General features: G+C 30.1%; 2 protein-coding genes across 5 annotated transcripts in view; one reads left to right on the forward strand and one right to left on the reverse strand.

Moving 5' to 3' along the window:
• LOC123261973 (TBC1 domain family member 19) overlaps positions 1 to 26,563 on the reverse strand; it is a 134,184-nt gene extending 107,621 nt beyond the window's left edge. Inside the window, exons 1-3 of one of the 2 annotated variants that reach the window (XM_044723917.1) lie at positions 26,296 to 26,563; positions 21,026 to 21,174; positions 8,724 to 8,918 (exon numbers count right to left, since the gene is read on the reverse strand). The gene's annotated coding sequence lies outside the window, so the exon portion shown is untranslated. Of the gene's footprint in view, positions 1 to 8,700; positions 8,919 to 21,025; positions 21,175 to 26,295 lie in introns of both variants that reach the window. The other variant, XM_044723916.1, reaches the window with a different exon arrangement.
• LOC123261979 (cyclin-dependent kinase inhibitor 2-like) lies at positions 13,163 to 24,173 on the forward strand. Of its 3 annotated transcripts, none has more exons than XM_044723928.1 (3): positions 13,163 to 13,325; positions 22,928 to 23,127; positions 23,990 to 24,173. In XM_044723928.1, exons 2-3 carry the CDS (start codon positions 22,957 to 22,959, stop codon positions 24,161 to 24,163), a joined length of 345 nt encoding a protein of 114 aa, XP_044579863.1. In that variant the 5' UTR covers positions 13,163 to 13,325; positions 22,928 to 22,956; the 3' UTR covers positions 24,164 to 24,173. The 3 variants fall into 3 exon arrangements, with proteins under 3 accessions (XP_044579863.1, XP_044579864.1, XP_044579862.1); XM_044723929.1 differs by lacking the exon at positions 13,163 to 13,325 and adding an exon at positions 21,096 to 21,227; XM_044723927.1 differs by lacking the exon at positions 13,163 to 13,325 and adding an exon at positions 22,010 to 22,338.
• Positions 26,564 to 26,961: the final 398 nt, after the last annotated feature.

Genomic DNA, 26,961 nt, shown 5'->3' on the forward strand with positions numbered 1-26,961 from the left:
GTTTAGTTTCGCGGTCTATAAGATTTCAGTTCATAAAAATAATATTTAGAATTTTATATTCTTTTTAGTTCATCAAAAAATAGAATAATTAAAAAAAATGTCAATTTTTCAATAAAAAAAAATTTTTTCGGATGAAATTTAAAAAAATTAACATTTTTCAAGTTTTTTTCTTTCAATTATTTTTTTTAAAAGTAAAATAAGGATAAAAATTCTAGGTTTATATTTTTTTAACATTTAAAGCTTTAAAAATAATTGAAAAATTTATTTTTACAAATTTTTATAATTATTATCGTAAAACTGCCGTAAAATAGAATAAAAAATATTTTTTTAAATGATTAAAAGTATTATTTTATTATTATCATGCTTTACTTGTACGCCTCTCGGTTTTTACAAGGCTGATTCCTCTTTTTCTCCTAGCTCTACGCTTTTTCTATTTCTCATATTGGACCTTAGCGAGTCCCACCCGACGCTTCATTTCTACTTTTAATTTTTGCGGCTGTGGACCGACTTGTGCTTTCTGTACCGTATTCACCCTGAACCTTACCTTCTCAGGCTGTTGGAACAGAATCATGGGGAAACCACAGAGAAAACCCATGATAGTACAGTCTGGGAGCTGGGCTAAGTCTACAGTGATTGATAAGAAACTCTTCTTTATCGACCACTGGAGCATTAGGCCCCTCTCCTAGTGTGCAGAGATCCCTAGCGCTAGCCAACGTTGACTAGAGCGGTCACCCATTCAAGTTGTTGCTTAAATGTGTGATCGCCCAAAGTCAGACGTGTGCCGCCCGGCTATCTCTGCCACTTCCAGAGGCTGGCAACGTAACGTAACGCACATATTTTTAATTATAATCACTGAAAAATATTGATGCGTGCTGGGATCGAACCCGGGTCCCACTGTTTCGAAAAGCGAGCACCGAGCCGACCAGGCCATTGCCAGCCTTAAATGATTAAAAGTAATTTAAACAATTACTAAGAATTTATTTATTTAAATTTAATTATTTTAAAATTATGTGCATAAAAAAAATTAACTTGATTTAAAAGAAAGAATTTTAAACCAAGAAAATTATTTGAAATAATTGCAAATGTTTTATATTAAAAAAAATTCTAAATAATTTAGTTCAAAATTCCTTTTTTAAAATCAAGTAAATTGTATGTCAATTTTGAGGTTAAAAAATAATGTTTTTAATTTTTTTTTTATTAAATTTTAGCTACCATACGCTGGTTATTGTACGAGTGTAAAATTTATCGTGGATATTAGGCAGTAATTATCATTTAGTGATCATTTATCACGAGCATAATCCCGGTTGACTCGGAGTATTATAATATTAATATATGTGTATAATAACGACGGCGAGGACGGTATAGGAGGAATAAAACGAAGCGAAAACTCCTGAATGTAACATACAAATACGCCCAGAGCGAAGAAAAAGAATTTGACATGTAAAAAAAGTAAATAAAGAAAGAGAAACTGTGAGTCGTAATTCAGTTGCTACTGGCTGCTGTGTGATAAATAACGAGGCGGAATACAGGTAGCAGGGACACTGAGTACGAAAACATGAGCAAGCCGGCTTTACTAACACAATAACACAATAACCCTATCAGTTAGTCTAATGAACTCGTCGAACAAATATTTCATCTCATCTCATCTCATCTCGATCTTTTTACTTACAATAATAACAACAATTATTATCATAATAATAATAATAATAATCATCTTTAACTATAAATTATACTTTAAGACTAAGTCTTTAATACTCTGTATAATTAAGCGGCTGATTTTAGCAGCAAAGTAGCTGATATAAATTTTTTAAATCTCGGATGTGGACTACCGAAGCACCTTTGATGGTTAACGATATTTTATCTAAGTCTAACGAGTTGTAATATACTATATATACACTGTAATATATCATAAGACCTCATGCCGCGAGCCAAAGTCTTGCGGCAACAATAGTTTGATGTTTTTGTCTAGAATTATTCAAAGTTATTTAAACTTTACTATTTTTATGATAACAATTTAACTAAGATTTTCTTAATATTGTAATTATTCTTACGAGTTGGCACAATAGTTTTTGCAGGCAACTAAAAAAAAAGGCTATATAATATAATGTGCTGGCAGACAGCAGCTTATTCTGCGGTTACTTGATTCAAAAATTAAAAGCTACATACGCTGTAAAAAATTTACGGCACCGTTGGGGTGTAAATCATTCGGTGTGAAAATTACAGTAAGCATGATGTTCATCTTAAAGGTACAAATAAAAAATTTTATACCAGCTATTATAAGATTAATGATAACTAGTAATCTTGCAGTCACTATGTGACTGCCGTGACTTGTAAACTATAAATAAATGAAATTTTGCTTTATTAAATAATAAATTTTGTTAAATTGAACAGTACTTTTTTAACTATTGAGATTGTTAAAGATATAAGCTAATCCCGATGTTACAGTCATCAAGAGCTTTCATTTGAGTACCCACATGCATTTTCATATATTTTTCATGTATACATATGTCGGAGATAATATCGAGCTGGGTTTTCCTAGAGATAGGGAAATTCCCAATATTTTAGTTTGTCTGTTAGTTTTAAGCAAAATTGTAAAGCATAGAATATTTAATAATTATTTATAACTTAATCCGATTATAATTTTTATGGTTATGGCGATGGGCTTGAGTCCGGAGTGACAATGGTCACCAAACGTAGCCGAGGTCACAAGATAGAAGTAATAAGTATACAGTTAAAGATATCGACAGACAATGAGGGCTGTCGAAATATTTTTGAGAGAAGAAGTACTTAGGGTACTGAGACGAGTAGTGCTCGTTGAGCATTGATCAAGTAAAGACATCGAATATATCCTGCTGACCCCGGATTCGTTCTCGGTCTCATTCCCCAGCGCTTTTACCTTGTATATTAATTATATTTGGATAATTAATCGTAGTATTGTTTATACAAGTTAGCGTATATTTTAATTATTCTAAATTAATAAATAATTGAAAAAACAAATCCAATGGACTGTACTAACGCCCCTAATAATGCTTTTCCGACATCAGAAGTGGGATCAGAATCATTTGCTGCATTCTCTTCTGAGCAATTTAAAACTATTTTTGGAAATGCAAAACAAAAGTCTTGTGAAGCTAATGAAGGCTATCACAAAACCGGCGTCACTGAATCGTAGTATTTCACTACCGAAATTTAACCCGGGAAATTCAAACGCGGATTCGTTTACTTGGTGTGCGACAGTGAATGTGTGTTTGGTGGAACGTCTTCTGGGAGACAGTTCATTAATTATTGCAGCAATCGACGCTTTTCAAGGGATCTATTGAGTGGCGAATCAATTCCCGCACCGTGACAACTCTGCCAGGTTTTGTAATACATCGTGGTGAGTCGTTTTCATTTTGGTTTAATTCAGGAGCGGAATGCTCATTGGTTAAAGAAAGTATTGCGACTAGGATCGCAGGAAAAAGGAAAAATAATTTAACAATTCTGAAGGGTATTGGAAATGTTAGCGTGAACTGTACTATACAAATTTTGTTTGACATAACTATAAAAAGCCATAAGTTAAAGATACTTTTTCATACTATTGCACATGATTATTTAAAATGTGACATATTTATTAGTCGTAAAATTCTTGGGCAAGGATTTGATGTAAATATAACTTCAAATAATTTAACTTATCTAAAAGTAATCAGGTTAGTAAAATACATTTTAATGATATTGATACTGACGTAATTAGAGATGATAAAGAGAAACTTATTTTGATCTTAAAAGAATATACAGATTCATTTATTCAGGGGTTTCCAAGTACTTGTGTTAATACTGGGGTACTTAAAATACGTTTAGTTGACCCTAATGTAACTGTACAAGGGCGACCGTATTATCTTAGTATTGAGGAAAGGCAGGTAGTAAAAGAAAGAGTAGATGATTTATTGAAAGCAAATGTTATAAGTACCAACCGTTCATCTTTTGCAAGCCCTATATTATTGGTTAAAAAGTAAGATGTTTTGGATCATCTATATGTTGATTATCATTCATTAAATGATAATACAATTAACGATAAATTTTTATTACCCCTTATTGCTGATCAGATAGCTCGAAATTCTAATGTAAAATATTTCACGTGCTGAGACATAGCTAGCAGATTCCACCAAGTCTCTGTTGAGACAGAATCGATTGAACAAACGGTGTTCGTAACGTCTGATAGAAAATATGAATATTTGACCATGTCATTTGGCTTAAAGAACGCACCGTCTATCTTTTAACGCGCTGTTGTAAGATCCCTCGGATAATTTTCGTATACATACGTCATTGTGTATATGGATGGTATTATGATTATAGCTTCAACTATCGAGAAAGCGTTAGACAGACTTCAAAAATTAGTTGTTATTTTCATTAAATCCGTATTCTTTGTTCATTTTTCGAAATACTCGTTTCTCAAAACCCACAGGTAACGAAACCCTTATACCCTCTGACTTCAGGTAGCAAAAGAAATATTGAATGGACTGAGGTACATGAAAATATCCGTCAGAAAGTAATCTCTGTATTGACTAGTGAGCATGTACTATTGATCTTCAATCCGAACTTTCCTATAGAGTTGCATACAGATGCTAGCTCTGAAGGCTATGGGGTTATATTAATGCAAAAATTTAATGGTTCAAATAGAGTTATCGAGTATTATAGCAAAGCTACTAGTTCAGCTGAGCCGCGATATCATTCATATGAATAGAGACTCTAGTTGTATTTAACGGAGTAAAGTTTTCCGCTATTATTTGCATGGCCGACTGTTCCTAGTAATTACGGATTGTAATTCGTTAAAAGCTTCTCAGGAAAAGGCTGACTTAACACCAAGGGTTCACCGTTGGTGGGATTTCTTACAGATTTTTAAATTCGATATCGTGTATAGAGAAGGTAAACGAATGGCTCACGCTGATTTCTTTTCGCGTAATTCTATTACGGAACAATTGCGTAGCAATTCAGATAAAATTTTACAGGAACGCATAAATTTGACGGAAATTTCCAATCATTGGCTCCTTGTTGAGCAGCGGCGCGACCCAGAAATTAGTAAGATAATAATTGATTTATAAAATGATGAAATCGCGTCCGATCTTGTTAAAACCTATGAAGTACGGCAGGGATTATTCCACCGAAAAATCCATAGGCGAGGTAAAGCATTATGTTTACCTATTGTTCCATGTGCTTTTAGGTGGTCGGTAATAAATCATGTGCACGAGTCAATTATGCATTTAGGATGGGAGAAAACACTTGACAAGGTTTGCGAGTACTATTAGTTTGAAGGAATTACGAAGTATGTTCGTAAATTCATTGATAACTGTTATACCTGTAAAGTTTCCAAGTCAAGCTCAAGGCAAAGTACAAGCAGGGCTTCATCCTATTCTTAAGACCAGCATCCCTTGGCATACAGTGCACATGGATATCACAGGTAAATTAACGGGTAAAAACGATTCAAAAGAGTACGTTGTCGTGTTGATAGATGCTTTTACTAAATTTGTTTTATTATACCATACTCGAAAAATAGATAGTGTCAATACTATTAAGGCTCTGAAAAATGCTATATCATTGTTTGGCCCACCGACCCGTATAACTGCAGATCAAGGTAGATGTTTCACAAGTAAAGAATTTCACCTGAGTATTGCACCTCATAAAACTCAAAATTACATCTTGTAGCTACGGGTTCAAGTCAGGCTAATGGCCAGGTAGAATGCGTAATGAGTACCCTAAAAAGTATGTTTACTGCAGCCGAAACGAGTGGAAACTCTTGGCAAGCAGTTGTAAACGAAATTCAATTAGCAATTAATTTTACTACTAATCGAGTTACTAAAGCTAGTCCGTTAGAATTGCTAATTGGCAGAGTAGTTAGACCTTTTGGTATGATATTTGATCAAGACGATAAAGAAATTGATATCTCTGACGTACGACAAAAAGCGATTGATACCATAGAAGTTAATGAAAAATATGATAAGTTTAGATTTGATAAAAATAAAGTAAAGATAGTTCGATTTAAAGTAGGAGATTTGTATTAATTAAAAATGAAGAAAGACACCAAACAAAGCTTGATCCGAAGTTCAGAGGTCCATTCGTGGTGATCGAAATTCTCGACGGTAATTGTTATACCTTAAAGTCTTTAACGGGTAATAGAACATATAAATATTGTCATGAAAACTTAAGAAAAATGCCTGAATTCCATATTCCTATTGAATTGGATTTATTAGATGATCATGAAAGCGATGAGCATGAAGTTTCTCAGAAGTACTCGGAGACAGAGTCAGAAACCACCGGGGAAATACTAGGCACTAATGGTAGTTGTTGAAAGTCGCATCACTTGCATCAGGCTGTAGATCACAATGGCAAATCAAGGTTGGTTTGGCCAGAGCATGATGGGCAGTAGATGATGTGGTGGCGATAAGAAAAGATTTTTCTTGAGGTCGCACCACTTGCTCCAAGCTGTAGGTCGTACAAGCAAATCTAGAGTGATTTGGCTAGGGTATGACAGGCCAGTTGGTGAAGTGGCGGGGACAAAAGAAATCTGTTGGCCGCACTATCTGCGCCAGTCTGTAGTCGCAACTGCAAACTCAGGGTAGTTTGAATCAATTTTGTTTATCAAAATTGTCAGGGCGCGAAGGCCAGCTGGTGAGATGGCGGGGGCCAGAGATGTTGTAAGCTGCACTACATGTGTCATACGTGGTTGACAATGTGGCGGGGGCTTGAGGTGTACATAGTTGGATTACTATGTGGATACACAGTTTTGCTGTATGAAGTATACAGTTGCAGACCATTGTGAGTGCTAAGGGTCTATACCTGGGGTGGTAGTGAATATAGCTTGCATGTTATCACTGGAATAGACAATCATAGAAATTTTGAAAAGGCATCCTCAAGAAAACTAATTTTATTTTGATTTGATAATCGAAAGTTTTTGTCACTTGAATTAGCCTCTGAACAAAGAAAAGTTATATCTTAAAAAAAAAAAAAAAAAAAAAAAAAATGACATGGCTTGTAATAAAATATTTAGATATGCACCCGAGGACGTGTGATCGTCAGGTTGGCCGTGTCGGAGATAATATCGAGCTGGGTTTTCCTAGAGATAGGGAAATTCCCAATATTTTAGTTTGTCTGTTAGTTTTAAGCAAAATTGTAAAGCATAGAATATTTAATAATTATTTACTGAGACGAGTAGTGCTCGTTGAGCATTGATCAAGTAAAGACATCGAATATATCCTGCTGACCCTGGATTCATTCTCGGTCTCATTCCCCAGCGCTTTTACCTTGTATATTAATTATATTTGGATAATTAATCGTAGTATTGTTTATACAAGTTAGCGTATATTTTAATTATTCTAAATTAATAAATAATTGAATAAACAAATCCAATGGACTGTACTAACGCCCCTAATAATGCTTTTCCGACACATATATATATAAATATATAAAATATATGAAAAATTGATGTGGGTACTCAAATGAAAGGTCTCGATGAATGTAATGCCGGAGTGAGCTTATATCTTTAAGAATGTCAATAGTTCACAAGACATTTATTAAAATGCCCTGTACTTTCTTAAATATTGACGTTTTCAAAGATATAAGCTCATCCCGATGTTACACTCATCAAGAGTTTCCATTTGAGTACCCACATGCATTTTTTATATATTTTTCATATATACATATATATAATATATATAAATATATGAAAAATTGATGTGGGTACTTAAATGAAAGGTCTCGATGAGTGTAATGTCGGGGTGAGCTTATATCTTTAAAAATGTAAATATTTCATAAGATATTTGTTAAATTGCACTGTCCTTTCTTAACTATTGACGTTTTTAAATATATAATCTCATCCCGATGTTACACCCATCAAGAGCTTTCATTTGAGTACCCACATGCATTTTGATATATTTTTCATATATACATATATATAATATATATAAATATATGAAAAATTGATGTGGATATTCAAATGAAAGCTCTTGATGAGTCTAACATCGAGATGAGCTTATATCTTTAAAAATGTCAATAGTTCACGAGATACAAGGTCATTTCTTAATTATGTATCTAGAGATAGAGCATTTTCGAATGCAACCTAAATACTTATCATCATAAATTGACTATTGGTGAGAATGATATGAAGGCTTGAAAAGGCACAACTCCAGATCAAGACTTTTTCAACGATACCAAATTTAACCATAAAAACCCATTTTATCAGATAAATACACTGGCCACAAAATTTTGCTTATTCTCTTGATAATATAGATAATAATTAGTGATTTTGAATTGTTTTAAGTTAGACGCGATACAAAATATTTCAAAGCAATATAATGTTTAAAAAAAAAAAAAATTAATAGAAATATTTTTAAGGATAAATTTTAGTAAAAAAGAGGAATCAAAAAACCACAATTTGGTGGTGAGATTTGGATTGGATTGATTTCTGTAACAGGGTATCAGGGGTGTGTAGGTTATGCCCGATTGAATTTCAACCGCGGGGTCTTATTATCTATATATGTATATGTTTCGCATCAGAAGACTTTTGGTGTTATGCTATCTGATGACTGGACTTAAGGCTTTTGTGCCATACAAGCCCGAGTCTAAGGAGGATAAAACTAAGAAGGTGTATAAAGATGATGAAGAAAAAGGGTTGAATGTATTTTTGGGAAGAATGAACACATATATGTATATAATATATAAGGATGTACTCACCAAAGGTGAACTGTCTCACGAACCTGAATGCACGATGTAAAGCTGATCGTTGGACCAAGACCCAAGACCACCGCAAAAAGTATCGTTCTCTCTAACTTGCTGTAATTCGGGACGAATCCTCTTCCCTGGAGGTTGTTAGTAGGTACGGTGGTTTGTGTCATCCTTTCTCTTTGCTCTCACGGGTGCTCTGTACATCCGGCTGATCTTATTGCTAAGCGCTAGAATGAATTTTTAATAAAATAATTTGTTATTATTATTGTTATTAATTTTTTGTATCTACTTTGAAATAATTTTGTTTTAATGTCTTCCAGATATAAAATTACACTTAATAATTTTATTCTCAGAAGCCAATTTTACTGACAATTGACAAGACAGGACAATGCAAGAAACGTAAATGTTTAAAGGACTTTGACGCAAGTTAACGATTATCGAATGAGCGGATGCCTCGCCTAAATCCTGTCTGCGAAAAATTGGACACTCTACACAACTACAAGGGATTTCTCTCAACCGTGAAATCACTTCCAGCGTTAATAAAGAACGAACTATGCTCGCTTTATTTCATTTTTCCCAATAAACGTTTCAAAAAATAAGTCTTAGAAAAAAAAACCAATTCTTCAATTTTTAATTCGAAAATTTATCTCAAGAAATATACACTGATAGAAGGATTTAGTTCTATTTAATAGAATTTAGTAACAGATACTAAATGATTTAGTAACAAACCTTTCATTACCAAATATTTAGTAGTAGGTACTAAATTATTTATTAAAGCCCATTTAGTTCCACCAAATAAATATTTAGTAGTATTTAACAAATTATTTATTGCTATTCAATAAATCGTTTATTGGTATCAAAGAAATTAATTTTTTAACTAATTTTAGCGTATAGCCTAACTTTTTAACTTAAAATAGGGTAGAAGTACCGTTTGTGGCCATTGTACCGTTTATGGCCATTTATTGTTCAAATAAACGATAGAAATTAATTTATATTAATAAACTATTACAAACTCAATTTGTTTTAATAAAAATTTTTTAAAACTCAACAAAAATATGGTTATAATATTATAATTTTTTATAAATTAATTCAAATGTTAACTGGCAAAAAACGGTGCTAAGGTGGCCAAAAACGGTACTTCTACCCTAAATAAAAATAATAAAAATAAATAATTTTAAGTAAAAATATAAGGTATTATAAAGAAAAGAATCTTATTAAATTATATTTTTTTGTTTAAGACATTTATAAAATTTAAAATTAAACAAGTTTTTAACATATCAACAATAGACAAATTGAAAATTGTTAACCAAACTCTATTGAGAAAAGACATAAATAGAAGCCATTTATTGGGAGTATGTGTGTTTTCAAAGGGAAGATAAATCTTCCAAAATCGAGCTTAATAAATTAATCTGAGTCAGTGAATAGGTTATGTATCTCATAAACATTGGAATTAAAGCATAGCCATCTACCGACAATACTTATACTAAAGAAATATTTAGTACCTGTTACTAAATATTATTTGGTAGAAATAAATATTTATTTCCATGTAATAAGGCTTTGTTTATGTAAAGAAATCATTTATTAAACTGTAATAAATAATATTGATGGGTACAAAATGATTGTTTCTCCCAAATAAATGAATAAAAATTTTGTTACTAAACTAGTTTAGTACCCCGTACACGGGAAAAAATTTCTGGGAAAATTTACGATACAACTATTGTAAAGCTGGACTATACTTTTATTACTATTAATTGTCAAATATTTTAGAAGAAAAAATACTATTTATTCATGAAAAATTACGATATTACTATTGTAAAAAGTATCTTTCCAATAGAACTATAGCAAATTTTACAATAGTTGAATTGGAATGTTTCTCAATTAGTGTGAGTGATGGCCGTGACAGCGCTAGACTCCGAGTTTATGTAAATGTTAAATCGTATGAGTCTTAGTTTAGCTCGGATAGCGTAGAGGGAGAGTCTCTGGCTGCCAACACAGGGTTCTGGGTTCGATTCCCAGATAACACAAAAATGTCGGTTTCTTTTTTCGATTACTGTACAGGTACCAATTAGTCCAACCTTCTATCTCTCTCCCTCCCTAATATTTCTTTTAAAAAAACCAACTGTGAATTTTTACAATAGTTAAATTGTAAAGTTCACAAACACATATTGTATAATTTGCTCTATAGTATCCGACTTTTTAAGACTCTTGCTAGTCTTATTTGTTGGATAAAATTTACAATAGTAGATCGTAAAAATTACTAAATGAGAAGTATAGTCCACCGTTACTATTTTATGTAGTAAAAATTACAATAGTACAATAGTAAAAACTCCTTCAATTTTCTTTCCGTGTACTAAATCCTTCTATCAGTGTAAAAGAAACTTGTTTTTATTTTTTAATGGTACTCTCTTGCTTCTAACCTTTGACTTATAATTTATAATCATCAAGAAGAATTTTCATTTTATTTTTATTTAGTATAATGAAGGAACGTGACAAACGAGAACCATTATTACGGCTTGATAAGGACTGTACAACCGCTTAATTTGAATGACAAAAAAAGAGAATCTTGCGGAAATGTTTTATATACAAATGCATGTTTATAATTTATAAGGCTATTACGAGTTTTTGAGTGGTCGTTTGATGATATGCCAGTTTTAAAACTGACATTTTATTTGGTTTCTACGACTCAGAGCGTCTTCCAAACTGAGTGCTGTTGAGATAACAAAGTAGCTAGAGACATAAACGAATTTTTTAGGAGTCTCCCACTTATGGATTAATTTTATGTGATGTGATGTGATGTGATGACTAAGGTTTGTTCATAAATACTGCCGACAAATTGATAACTATATTGATAAATTATCTCGACTACTTCAACCATTATTGTTATTATTTTTAAATAAACAATTTTTAGTAAAGTAAAACAATGTTCAAAAATAGAAACGACCATAAAAAATTTAGTCGAGGGTCAAAGAGACAAAAGTAAATATTTATTTCCGTATAAATAAAATGCATTTGCATATTCTTGCTTATTTATTTACTTGAAATTATTGAATAAATGTGTTTATAATTATAATTATGCTATTAACGTAATTAATTAAATACACACGGGTTATCTTTATGACTTTAATGTAGTCTTATCGATCAATTGTTTAGCGAATTTAAATATCAAGTCAAATATTTAATTGAAGCAAATTTATATTATTTTTTTATCGATAAAATTACCGTAATAATAATACATAATAAAAAAATATTATTGTTTAGAATAAAAATAATATGAATTTTTTAAAAAGTTCCAACTCAGCGGCATTAAGTAAAATTTGACGTTAAATATTGAAGGTAATAAATATTATTTTTTTCAACCCCCGGTACTGGCTCGCAGTATTTCTTTGTCTTGTGTTATTACGGAAATAGAATTCTCTGCACGCGGCTGCTCTCCTGGATGTCAGATGCAGGCCATTTAAATTTGCTACGGCTTTATGCTATATGTATACACAAGTACTGAAGTAAAACAAAATTAATAGAATAATAAAAAATAAAAATAAAATAAAAAAAAGTAAAGACTATAAACCGAGAGCGAAATGAAGATAAACTTTTGAAAAAAGAAGAGTATGAGGAAGAGGATAAGAAGGAAGAACAGAGTAGAGGGTGAGTTCCCTGTTAAATCTTATGCTTATACTTAAGTCTTTTCTCAAGTCGTCTGGCACTTCCATAAATAACTTTCTTCATCTGTATTTATTTTAACCACATGCACCAAATGCATTGATTAAACAATTCTGCAAAAAATTTGCTCAAGTTCAATTTTGTTTTCATTTTTTAGAATTTATATTTGTCAAGCATGTCAAAATATTTAAAGTTTACAATAATTATATTAAAAATTAAGAATATGAAATTATTCCTTTGTAATGTTTTTTATAAAAGTGATGATCTGATGACTTAATTTAATATTATTAATATATTAATATATACGACTGTCGCATTTCAAAAACATCAGATTAATTATTTAAATTATTAAAAAAAGTACAATTAAAAAAAAAAAAAGTTTTTAAAATATTAATTCATTTTGTTTCGAAATAGGACAATAATGGTACCATTACTTGACTCATTATTTTATTAATTTTAATTAGGTTAAATATTTCTTCAATAAGTCATTTAACTAGTCAGATAACAAATTAACAAAGACAGCAGTCTTATGCCGATGATACAATAAAAATTTGCATAAATAAATTATTAGAAAGAGCGTGTATGACTCATCAGTGAGAAAACTAAGCATTAACAAAACAGATGGATACATCAGGTAATATAATATAAAGTCTAAAGTCGGATAAAATACAACTGTCGAGAAAATTAATTAGCAAGTACGTGTCGATTTCACGATTTATTAGTGGGGCATAAACTAGTGTATTGCAATAAAAACTTGCGCGAGCAGACTTGCGCATAATGTCTTAGATTATACTAAAGTATTCAATATAAAATCAGCGACCACGCGGAAAGTGTTAGACAGGTCCGGGCTTCATAATAGATATTGTGATCTCGCGGTTTTATTTTATCTAGTACAGTGCAAGTGTGTTTTTATTTTTTATTTTACTCTTTTTAAAAAAATTAGTGATCATTCAACATCTATCCTTTTCTGGAAATTGGTAAGAAAAATTGATCAAAATTACCATTTAATAGGCTAACTTTGACCTTTTGGAGTAATTTAAAAATAGTTCCGGTTTTTTTTAAGAAGTCTGTTCAATTTCTAATTTTTTTATTTCGTGCCGACAGGTTTGAATTGACCCCATTGACCGTAAATTTTTTTTCTCCTAAAAATCTAATTTGAAGGATATTATTTTTAATTAGAATTAATTAAATTTGTTCTTTATAAAAAAATGCTCGTAGAAATGTAAAAATAATTTCGAGATAAGCCGAGAAAAAATGATTAAAGTAAATCGTGACAGAGCGGGAATTTTCTGTTAACGACAATAGCCATTGTGTAAATAATTAAAGTCTTACAACAACTGTTTTGTTTTCTATTCTATTACTATTATTATTATAAATGTAAAATGTAAGTGTCGTAAGAGACTCTTAGCACTGTGAATGCATTGTTGTAGCTTACAGCTTGGTATAATTTCGCTCAAATTTCTGTAAGCATGAAATTTAAAGCCATAAACTTATATTCTCGAGGATCTATTGTTTGAAGCATGAGCCTCGACCCTGGTCATGAATGAGCCCGCATTTGCGACGGGATACACGCGGTTTCTTTTCGCGACAGACTACATACGTGTTTACGTGTGTACAGATATTTTGTGAATATATATGGCTGATGTATGTTATATATGGTGTGTATTACATCACGAGGATTCTTTTGTCAGACTGACTTCCGCGAGTACCACAAACGGAAGTTGCTTTTCCACAAGCATCCTCTCAGATTTTGTTACTTGTGTAACTCTTCCAGTTTAGGTTTTATTTTTAAATTATTTATAAATTTTTCAAATATGTATTTTATAATTTTAATTAAAAGACTCTTTTAATTAAAAAAAAATTTCTTATTTTTAAAGTTAAATCCCGGCGTATCCAAAGTAAATGAAAGTAAGCTTTATTTCTAATGATTATTATATACTAATTCAATTTTGCAATCTTTATAAAGTTTTGTAGGGAATTCCTATTCATATAAAATAAATTGATACTTCGGTAATTATTTACAATTAGGGCCCACCCTATTTTTGGCCATATCTAGGTAAAAACTGAACATTTAAAAATTTTTTTTATTCTGCTTGTTTTTACGGGGCATTTATGATAAAAAATGTCGTTAAAAGATAAAAAAAAAAAAAAAAAAAGATTTCGATAGCTTTTTTATCTTCAAAAGTTGGAAAAAATTTTGGCCTCTCATGTTTTTAGATAAAATTTCTATTTTATCTTTTTTTGATGTTTTTGATATATATTTTTTTGAAGAGTACATAAAAAAAACGAACAATTTAAAAAAAAAAATTAAAATATCACAATTTTCTAAAAAATTTATAAATTTTTTTGAAAATTAGTAAAATTTGTTAAAATTGTGATAATCAACTTTTTCTTTTTTAAATTGTTCATTTATTTATGGATCTTTCAAAATAAAATATATCAATAAAATCAAATAGAAATTTCGTTCAAAAAAATGAAAATTAAGCTTGTAAATAATTACCAATACGTCTTCAACAAAAAAATTTAAAATTAATACTAAAAGTTTTTCAATAAAATAACATACATTCTACTAAGGTAGATCAGTAATTTAAACGATTGTATAAAACTTCTCACGAAAAAAAAATTAATGCATCTGAAACCCTCGAATCTTTTTCGTTCCCTTGAACTTTCCCCGCCGAAAAGGTATCTGTGAAGTGAAAGTACAATAAATAACTCATTGAATCAAACTTTTAGACTTTTTCTTTAATTTAATACCAGAATTAACATAAGTGGAAGGAAGTAAACATTATATTTACGCATAATTGTTTCTACACAGTAGACAATAAAGTTTTATCGCCGCTAAGAGCACGGTTATAACTATACTAGTGTAGGGTCGTAGATTTAGCGTAATTCAAGATTTAAAACCCAAGCTGGAGGCTCTGCTCACTAGAGTATTTTGTAACAAAGCATAAACTTTTAAAAGTATTAATTTATTTTTATTGAAGCAAATTCAACCCTGTATACATATATATAGATATACATATATGCATGTACGGGATAGTTCCTTTCAGCAGGTATAAATAAATGAAAACATAAACATATTCGTAAAATTCAAAATAACACAGCCGAGATACAGACGTATATAATCAGGCAGAGTACTTTTAGCCGGATGATTTGGTCATTTGTTGGTATGATGCCCAGAGCGATGTATCCTCGAGGTCACAAAACCCTGGAGAAGGTTTCTAAAGCTCGCTGAGTAATTTTCATCATCACGAGAGCGGTAAAATGCTCTTGCTATACAATGCACTTGTATTGGCTCATGAAACGACGGAACTCGTGCAGTAAACGCCTGCAGAGATCATTTTTCTCAGAAAGCATTTCTTCACAAATTTCTTTTCCTTTTTGCTCTTTATTTTATTTAGTTCTTTTTCCCTTGCAATTCCCATATTCCCTCCGTACCCGATCTCTTTACTGCCATCAGTTAAATATTACCTTGAGAGTTCAACAAGAAATTTACCGCAATTTACTTTTTTTATTTTGACCTTTCGTTCCCCTTGTGTTATTTTTCTCTGCTGTAAATAATGTTAAATATCGCAGCTTACGAGCTATACGAGCTCGAAAATATTTACTGTCAACACCGCGGTCGCAATTGACGCTCGCTTTTTCCCTTCATTCGCGGAATTTATACGACAAATATAAAATAAGAGTATAGTTTACTAAGATTAATTAAACCGATGTATTTAATAAATAAGATTAAATTAAATGTGTTTTAGTAATTTAATTCAATTGCTCGAATATAAAACGGTCCACTGTACTCTCGTTCGCGTACTGACCTCGGGCAACATCATATCAAATGTATGAGGTTCAATATTTCTTTTGCAAAATTATAAAAATATTTATCAATGCTGCCGTTGAATTCGCTGGAAGTATTATTTTTTATAATTAAAAATAGTCTTTAAAAAATTATGATAAGAATGTAAACAAAAATCTACTGTTGATTTCGAAGGAAATATTCAGATAGTTTGAAATTGTCTAATAAATTATTATAAATTATAATTATAATAAGAAGAAAAATTATTCACGTTTTTATTTGTTAGAAAAAAATTAAAAAGAAAAATTTTTTTGTTAATTTGAGGAAGAAAAGTAATTTTTAAAATTAGTATAGCTATTAAAATTTTTAATGCTGAATTAGATAAATTATTATTACAGTAAAATTTAATGACGTTGGAAAAATGAAACACGTTTAAACGTGTTTCGTAAAAAATTATTTAATTTTTGTGTAAAAAGTGTAAAAAATGAGTTAATTTTTACTCTAAATTTAATTTGAAAAGGAAATTATATAAAAATATTTTGACAAAAAATTATAATTCACAATTTACTAATTTTATGGAAATTAAAAATATAAATAAGTTCATCTTTTGACAGAAAAACGTTTAACCTCACAACTGTCAAACAGTAAAATGAAAATATCCATTAGGTAAATAATAAATCACTGTCAAGTCATCAAGGATCATTAACAGGTTAGAAAATTTTGACAATAATTTTTTTTTACCACCATTTTCTCTCCCGCCCCTTCAATTCTAAGCCATCGAACCCCAAATAATTTCCCAAAACACTTGAAAGTAATTTAGGATACATAAAATTTTGGAAATTCATTAAATTACTCTCCTTAAAAGATGTAAAGCCTTCAAATTCAAGATAAACATTTGCTTGTACCATAGAATAAATAAAATTTAATTAGGATACGATATAAATCTTGAAGGATAGTGAATAGTGACAGAATTAATATAAACACATGTGAAAAATATCCGGCCCTTGACACGAGAAGCGCGTGGTGAGAGTCGTTAGTATTAGTTGACACCGAGATATCATTTTCTTTCCTGTCTTTTTTGGTAACTGCATGTATACTCAAAAAAAACATCCCTTGACTTTTGGCGTGCGACGGGAAGTGCCCGAGTCAAGGAACTGTCGGAGGGTGAGCCACTTTTTTTCAACAAACACCGAGTATAGGGGAATGATAAATATAAACACAATTAAAATTAATTGTAAATTTTAAATCTTAACGAAGTCTATTGAAATTTTTTAGTAAAAAAATAACCAACTATCAAGATGATTGGATCAGAAAATATAATAATAATAATGTAATTGTGAATAAATTTGGGAGTCAATGCCCCGATAATTGACAGATTAAATTGGTAAGATTAAATAGTTTTTTATGAATTTTTTTGGGCTTAGATGTTTATTGGCGGTGTGATAAATGATAAATATGTACGTTGAGATTTCCTTGAGAATATATTTCAAGGTTGGTGGAGTAGCAGGAAGGAACAGTTGGCCCCAGATTCACTAACCACATGTCCACGTCCACGTCTCTTATTATATATTATACATTACATTATATTACATTACGCATTAGTATACTAAAGACGAGGAAGAGTTTTAAAATGCCATCAACCATCGGAGTGCATTTATACACGTGTAGTAGATACGACTTATTTTTTCATCGTCACGGTTTGTGGAGGAGCAAATGAATAAACCGTTCATTCACTAAATTCCTCATGCACTTGACAGTCGTTTAATAACCCTGATTTTTAAGCTACTCAATCAAAGCTGAATTTCCGTTTTTTATTTTTTTTTTTTTCGAATTGTTATTTTCCTTTTATAATTATAGTAATTTTTTTTTAGGAAAACAATTTTAAGTTGGAGGGTGGATGAGTTTTTGATCTGTTCTTTAGATTATTACAACAAAAAAATAATTTATTTGTTCAAAGTGTATGACATTAAAATTTCACTAGGATTTTTAGAAATTTATTAATAAAAAAAATTCTCTAATTTTTATTAAAATTGTGTAAATTTATTTCGCTTTTTAAAATAAAAATTTAAATGCGAAATGAAAAAATATATAATAAATTAATAAAATAAATTTAAATAATAATTTTCATAAATATTAAAAATTTTTTTTAAGAGAACTTACCATTAAAAAAAACAAATAAAATTTTTTCTCGTTGTCAAATGAAGTTTTAATGATTTAAACCTTGAAAGATTTATCTTTGAATATTTATAAATAAATTCAAGTTAAAAGACAGTACTAATGTTCTTTGTAATTTAACACACTGTAGAGCGTGCATTACACTCTCGTCGAAGGCTTATGAATAATTGCATCTTATATTTATATTTATGTTTATGTTTATATAGATATGTATAAATATAAATTTACAAGTTTAATATTTATGGCTGTCCTTACACGTACAATTTTCCCCCGGGGATATTTCATTGTAATAATAGAATACCTACTTGCAATTAGAGAAGTAAAGCGCGAGAACTAATGTGCTTATTATTAACCATGTGAAATAATTCATTAAGAAATTATATTTATTTCCTCTATTTATCTGTCGAATAAAAAACATCAGACGTCAATGACCGATAGCTAATTAATTTTAAAAATAAAATTGAATTTAAAAAGAAAATAAATAAACAATTAATCATAAAATCTTAATTAACTTTTAATTATTTCGGCTCGTGGCTTGGCAATAAATTTGTTCAATTATTTTGGTGGCTTATTTGACAGTGATTAGTTTATTCGCCTGTGGATGTGATTGATAAAAAAATGTTTATAAATAGGAAACAGGCTATTTGAAGGCTCATTGTAAACACGCAAGCTACGCTCGGTTAACGATACTATGAAGAGACTGCGCTTTGCGGTCAAGGATTCTCACGTATATTTCCGTTGCCAAGTGGATAAAAAACTATCATCTTTAAGTATTATTATAATTGGTTACAATTAAATATCACTTATCGTTAATGTGTATTAAATATAATTAATAAAATAAATTTTTTTTAATTTTCTTGAGCAATTTAATTTAAGAAAATTGACAAAATTTTTTTAAGAATTAATTTTTTAGATATCAGTATTGTTAATATGATTATTGGTATCAGATTTATTACAAAGATACAAAGTATCCATCAACAAATGACTTGTGGTATATTTATAAGCGTACTGCAACATATAATACACCACAACGTTGTGGATGCGGTGTATACGCTCTGTGAGAATTTCTTTATGTCGTACTTCTCACTACGCTCAGGTGAGCAGTGATTGACTTTATAAAAAAATATTATTAAGAAAAATATTGTAATTTTTTTAATTAGCTCAATAAAAATTTTTTTAATACATAAATAAAAAATTTGTAAGTATGCTGAAGTTAGTCGAAGATAATCATTTTTTATATCTATGATCAAAATTTTACAACTTCATCAAATTGGACTTTAGGACAAACTAACAATAAAAAAATTTTCCAAGTTATGAATTAAACAAGCGTCATGTAAGTAAAAACTAGCAACCTTGCAGTCATTATGTGACTGCCGTGACTTGTGAACTATAAATAAATAAAATTTTGCTTTATTAAATTAATGACTTTTGATAAATTGCATTATATTTCTTTAACTACTGACATTTTTAAGGATATAAGCTCATCCCGATGTTACACTCATCAAGAGCTTTCATTTGAGTACCCACATATATTTTCATATATTTTTCATGTATTCATATATATAAATATATAAAATATATGAAAAATTGATGTGGGTACTTAAATGAAAGGTCTTGATGAGTGTAATGTCGGGGTGAGCTTATATCTTTAAAAATGTCAATATTTCACAAGATATTTGTAATATTGCACTATACTTTCTTAACTATTGACTTTTTTACAGATATAAACTCACCCCGATATTACACTCATCCAGAGCTTTCATTTGAGTACCCACTTATATCTTTAAAAATGTCAATAGTTCACAAGATACAAGGTCATTTCGTAATTATGTATCTAGAGATAGAGCATTTTCAAATGTAGCCTAAATAGTTATCATCATAAATTGACTATTGGTGAGAATGATATGAAACCATGAAAAGGCACAACTCGAGGTCAAGACTTTTCCAACGATACCAAATTTAGTCATAAAAACCCATTTTATCATATAAATACACTGGCCACAAAATTTTGCTTATTCTATTTATAATATCGATATAAATTTGAGGATAAAAATCTTTCATAATTTAAAAATAAAAGTAATATTTTGATTTTTTCTATGCGTTGTATTGAACAACAACCGGATCCGTCGACAAGATTCATCCTTTGGTGCATACGGGAATAGCCGTTAGTCGAGAATCTTATTACGCGGTCGTTCATCCCATCGTATCGCGTCTATACAACTCGCATGCATATGAAAATTTTCGAGTTTACTTGAATGTACGCAACCCGAGATCGGCTTTAGCAGAATAAAAAAATCTTTCAACCTCAACTTAAACTTTATTCTTTAAACACAACGTTTAGGAATAAGATAAAAAAAAAACACAAAATAAAATGAGACGTACATAAAGTTGAAAAATAATTTTAAAAATAGTCGACTGAGAACCTGAGCATAAAAAGCATGCATCAGAGTATGATAATGTAATGAGACAGGATGTTAACGGTACACGATACCAGTGACTGTGCATGGAGTAGAGTATAACTCGATCATTTCTCTACTGAATAAATAAAAGTGTGCATGTACGTTGTACAATGCATACTCACTAATACTAATACTATTAAAGTCATGAAAGAGTATTGCAGTCAGTCGGTGCTTGGATCTAGGCTAGTCGTGTTACTAGGCTGCATTTGCAACCATGCAAGTTGCTGTAAGCTAGTCAAGTATAAACTCTTACCTTGTCAGTCGTACTTCAGCCTCCAACGGAAATACCACGGCTATCTCTACGTCTATCCAGCATAACAAACATTTTAAAATGTGCCGTCGTTGATAAAATTATAAATAACTAGTTTGTTGACCACGATGACTCATTCATTGACTGGAAAACTGTAACAAGAAAATAAAATTTCCATATAAGGGATTTAAATCATCAGTAAAAGGTTCGTTTAATTAACCAGCATGTTTGTTAAAAGTTTAAATTTAAATTGCAAAATATTTATATGCAAAGTATAACCAATTGATACACAGAAAGAAAAATTTCTTGACTGGAGAACAAAATTCTTGGCTCAAGAAAATTTTCGGGTGCCTGAAGGAAGACCGAAGTTGTGTTGGTCGAAGTAAAAATTTTTCTTGAAATTCTATTCTTGGTGAAAGTAATTTTTTCTTAATTCAAATAATTATAAATACTTAATATAATAAATTATTATATTTGATCAAGATTTTTAGATGCTTTAGGGAAGCAATGCCACCTACTTCAGTGGAGAAAAAAATTTTCTCACCTTGAGAAAATTTTTCTCTTGAATATTTGATACCCATTTTATATTATTTTAGCCTGCAATTAAACATATTGAATGAAAAAAAATGATTCAATTTTATTTGATCTTCCCATTTGACATGTTAATCAATAAAAATATTAATGAAAATTTACTTCTATCTTTATATTTAATTTTTGGGAGCAAGAGAGAAATTTTCTCAAGAGAAGAAAATTTACTTCTATTAAGAACTAAATTTTTTGGAGCAAGAGACTAAATTTTCTCAAAACAAGATTTTCTTGACTTAAATAAATTTTCTTGGATCAAGATACACATTTCTTAAAGCAAGAGAATTAATTTTGTTGGAATAAGTGAAATTTCTTGTGTCAAAAAAAAAATTAATTTTTCGCTCAAGAAAATAATTAGAAAGAAAAATATTTTTTTGGCTCAAGTGAACTTTTTTTTCTGTGTAATACAAATTTAAATGCCAAAAGGATGACGCATACGCAGTAGTGATCAAAAACAGTACTGACAACTTCAGTTGCGCAGGCGTCCTAAAATTCACACAGGGGTTGTAGCTCACCCTCGTATTTATTAAATTATTGATTCGCTGTTACTAATGTCGCGCTTCTGAAAAATAATACCGGACTTTGGTTAGCCGACTGAACCAGACCCAGTAGCTCGTAACTCGAAGTTATAGGTCTGTTCGCGTTTAATAACGCGACTACGTGGCCAAGTGCACCTGATGAATCATCCGCGACCTCAATTATTCGCAAATACTGAACGAGTACTTGAAAGAGTGAGTTATTTGTATTATTTTTTAGTTTGTAAAATGTCTCAATACTTATTGTACAAAGAACCGGCTCAAAGAAAATAAAGTACATGTGTTTTGGTAAAAAAATTGATTGATCAATTACAAGTACTTGGATTGTATGAAAGCTGAATAATTATTATGGTATTTTAGAATAATTATCGCGACGTGATTTTTGAAAATTTAACATTAGTGAAGATAATTATTCAAATTAGGAGTTAAATACTGTATGTAGATTTTTTATAATAATAAATGAAACAGTTATAAGAACAGCTAGCTCCAAATTAAACAAATAGAACCCGTTGTCTTTGTCTTGACATGTGTGTATTATACACGTTGTATATGTGCTGCCTATTTTTTCTCTTATACTTGACTTTGGCGTCGTACTGTCTGATATGGCACGTACCCGCGTAATGTTTACACACACAACGCAAGTGTGCTCTGTTGCTGGTCACAGCCTTGATAATAATCCACTTCGATGCTATTTTATCTATAATATTTATATAAACATTATTACATCGCTTGTCATTATGTTACAATATTTTTAATTTATTTGTTGGGCTTTACTTATGTTTAGAAGTATTGAGTTACGTGGCTTAACTGGCAATGGACGGGGACAAATGCAATAAGAATACTGATAAGACTAAGTTACAAAACGTAAGAAGGAGACTATTTACCGATACTGATGATAATCAAGAAAATAATGAAGAAGAAAAGACTACTCAAGGGAATGATGATAACTTGGCTAATAGATTAATTGAGGAAACGCGTTTTGAAGTATGTATTTATTTTTTATCTGTTAACAGCCGATCCCTACACGGAAAGAACAAGATGACACTGGATATCATTCCAGATTATACTGAGAGAAAAAAAATTTCAGGTAATAGCTAATATAATCCAGATTACAATTAATATAATCCAGATTACGAATCCCGGAAAAAATAGACCCGTAAAAAATTTTAAAGTTATGAAAAATTCATATTATTTTGTTAAAATTATTATAAAATAAAAATTATAATAATAATAATAATTTTTTTTTTTGTAACAAAAAATAGAGTGATCATTCTGGGGGTGCTTGTTTTTCAGGAAAATTGTAGGAGTGATACAATTATTATTATTATTATTATAATTTTTATTTTATAATAATTTTAATGAAATAATGTGAATTTTTCATAACTTTAAAATTTTTTCCAAGTCTATTTTTTCCGATTATTCCAGATTACAATGAGTATAATCAAGGTATCACTCAGTATAATCTGGATTTTTTTAGCTACTATAATATATCTGAAATTTTTTTTCACCACAGATATCACTGAGTATAATTTGAGATAATATCCAGTGTCATCTTGTTCTTTCCGTGTACGATTGCAGCTTTATATTTCTCTCTTAGACAAAGAAGAATTAAAAAAAAAAAAACGCTCTGCTACGTAATAGATTTTTTAATTATTTATTTCATAACAGAGCGTTTTTTCGAAATTCTCATTTGTTTAAAAGAAAAACAAAACTGCAATAGCTTTATAATCATGAGTGCAACAAGGATAGTACCGTTTCTTGCAGTAAAAAAATGATGGGATCGGCTGTTAAGTTATGTTGATTTCGATAATATTACTTTATTAATTATAATAAATTTATTCTGTAGGCTAAAGAACGATGGAATTTCGATTTCGAAAAAGATGAACCGTTAAACGGTCAATGGGAATGGGTAAAAATAGACGAAGAATTTTCAGATCGGAGTCCACCGGCGTTAGGAAATTCCCACAGCAACACCAGAGATAATTTACAACAAGAAAAAATAGATAACAATAATCATTAACTTACAAACAGACTGATATTATGTATTATTGTTTTTTTATTTCCATTAATTCCATTAATTATCAACGCTCTAAATTTAATATCACCTGAAGCTAAGTTTAAAATGAACTAAATTGATAATTAATGTAATGAGTACTCTATAAACCAATTGCAAGAATTTTTTTATAAATAATTGGTAGTCTAGTCCTTTGCAATTTTATTTACAGAGTATTTTAAGTAAACTCGTGATATTTTATGAAAATGAATTATAAATCTTAACAAAATATTTGTTTTATAAAAATAGTGCAATTGAGATTCATTTTTAATAAATATACATAAACAAAATTTTTAAAATAACTTGTATAGCATCTGATATCTGATTTCATTTAAACAGGAAACCTCATGTAATTATTTCCGTAAACATATTCCAAAACCGGGCCCAAATCCTAGATTACGATGTTTCGTCACGACCTCAAAGAATTAACGGTTTTTCAAACAAAAAAAAGCCCGGTACTTTTCCTTCTAAATTAATGTGCGTAACAAACTTGTGAGTTTATGTTGAATTATAATGAGTTTTTGTTAGAGAACAGAAGAGTTTAATATGAAAGATACTACGAAGAAAATTTTAATCGCGTTGGAGGTTTCAAGTTGTGTGCGTACGACCCAGTTTACTACGATACGTGTAGTAATGCCTGTGACATTACTATATCATTATATACTATATACTACGACTAAACACAACCAGACACACATTTGTCATTATAATCTTCTTTACTTATTCTTTTTTCATCTCATACTCAGTTCACCGCCTGTCTACACTTAAACTCACAATCGTCCTATCTTAAAAACGCTAAACATTTCGTAGCATCAACATATTTTTTTTCAAGATCTCTTGAGCTCTACCTCAGGGTCAACGAAGGTCACTCCAGACTAGAGACTTCCAACAATTCTGTTTACATTTTACTGCTTAAAAATATCTAAATAATACTAGCATCCTTGCAGTCACTATGCGACTGCCGTGACTTGTGAACTATACATAAATAAAATTTTGCTTTATTAAATAATGAATTTTGTTAAATTGCATTGTACTTTCTTAATTATTGACGTTTTTAAAGATATAAGCTCATCCCGATGTTACACTCATCAAGAGCTTTCATTTGAGTACCCACATGCATTTTTGATATATTTTTCATATATACATATATATAATATATATATATAAATATATGAAAAAATGGTGTGGGTACTCAAATGAAAGAACTCGATGAGTGTAATGTCGGGATGAGCTTATATCTTAAAAAATTTCAAAAGTTCACAAGATAGAAGGTCATTTCTTAATTATTGACATTTTTAAATATATAAGCTCATCTCGATGTTACACTAATCGAGACCTTTCATTTGAGTACTCACATGGCATTTTTTATATATTTTATATATATGGTATTTGTAAGATATATATTTATATATTAAATATATGAAAAAACGATGTGGGTACTCAAATGAAAGGTCTCGATGAGTGTAATGTCGGGGTGAGCTTATATCTTGAAAAATGTCAATATTTCACAAATATTCGTTAAATTGCACTGTACTTTCTTAACTATTGACTTTTCTAAAGATATAAGCTCATCCCGATGTTACAATCATCAAGAGCTTTCATTTGAGTACCCACATGCATTTTGATATATTTTTCATATATAATATATATATATATATATAAATATATGAAAAATTGATGTGGGTACTCAAATCAAAGATCTTGACAAGCGTAACATCGGGATGAGCTTATATCTTTAAAAATATCAATAGTTCACGAGATACAAGATCATTTCTTAATTATGTATCCAGAGATAGATCATTTTCGAATGCAGCCTAAATACTTATCATAATAAATTTACTATTGGTAAGAATAATATGAAACCTTGAAAAGGCACAACTCTAGGTCAAAACTTTTCCAACGATACCAAATTTAACCATAAAAACCTATTTTATCATATAAATACACTTGCCAGAAAATTTGGACTATTTTCTTAATAATATAAATTTAATTGTACAATTTAATACCGAGAAAAGTAGAGATATCTTGTTACTGGATTTATTTTTTAAAAGTAAAATGAAACTAATGCGTCTGGTTCTGTGGTATTTTTTAGTACTTACTTATGAACTTGGTACTTGGTAAAATAAAAGTGAATCTTGAGATTTCTGTGGGTTAAGATTATACCGCCACCACTTGCACTTCCGTTCTCTTTAATTCCCACGGAAGTTCCACAATCAGTTCTGGGTTCTCTTTAAAGCTCTGCAACAAAAGATTATTCACTGATTTTTGTATTTATCCCAACGTCCATTGTCCATCAAAAGTAAAACTGTTTTCAAGTTACAGAAAGGAAAAACCAGTCCGCCAACAGTTGACCCTGAAAATTAAATTATTTTAGCTCACGTTTGATAAAATGATATAAAACAGGTTTCATTAGTTATAGTTATAGTTAAACTTATAAATATGAAACAGGTACATCGATAGCACTTGCGCCTATTTAGTTTTAGTTTACAAGTAGTAAACATTAATGGGCATTAGCTGTGAAAGCGAAAGCGTACATGCTTTCAGCGTTCTATTCCTGTTTGTGATATTATTGTGTATATAACATGTTACATCATTTTTTTTGTCTACCTTGAGCCCGTTATATTATAAAACCACACAAGATTAATTTATGTCATGAATTACAGCCTCTAATGTTATATTTACTGGTGTGCCTCCACGACTCTTTATTTGATAAAGCAGCTACTGTATTCAGTAAATTAATCCTTCTACCCTGATAGCCACCTTAA

The sequence above is a fragment of the Cotesia glomerata genome, linkage group LG3 (assembly GCF_020080835.1).
Source record: "Cotesia glomerata isolate CgM1 linkage group LG3, MPM_Cglom_v2.3, whole genome shotgun sequence".
NCBI lineage: Eukaryota > Metazoa > Arthropoda > Insecta > Hymenoptera > Braconidae > Cotesia > Cotesia glomerata.

Excerpts from the sequence above, each read along its gene's own strand:
- LOC123261979 (XM_044723928.1), top strand. The coding sequence starts at position 22,957 with ATGGACGGGGACAAATGCAATAAGAATACTGATAAGACTAAGTTACAA. Across the intron at positions 23,128-23,989 it reads TTGAGGAAACGCGTTTTGAA|GCTAAAGAACGATGGAATTT; the intron begins GTATGTATTTAT and ends TTTATTCTGTAG.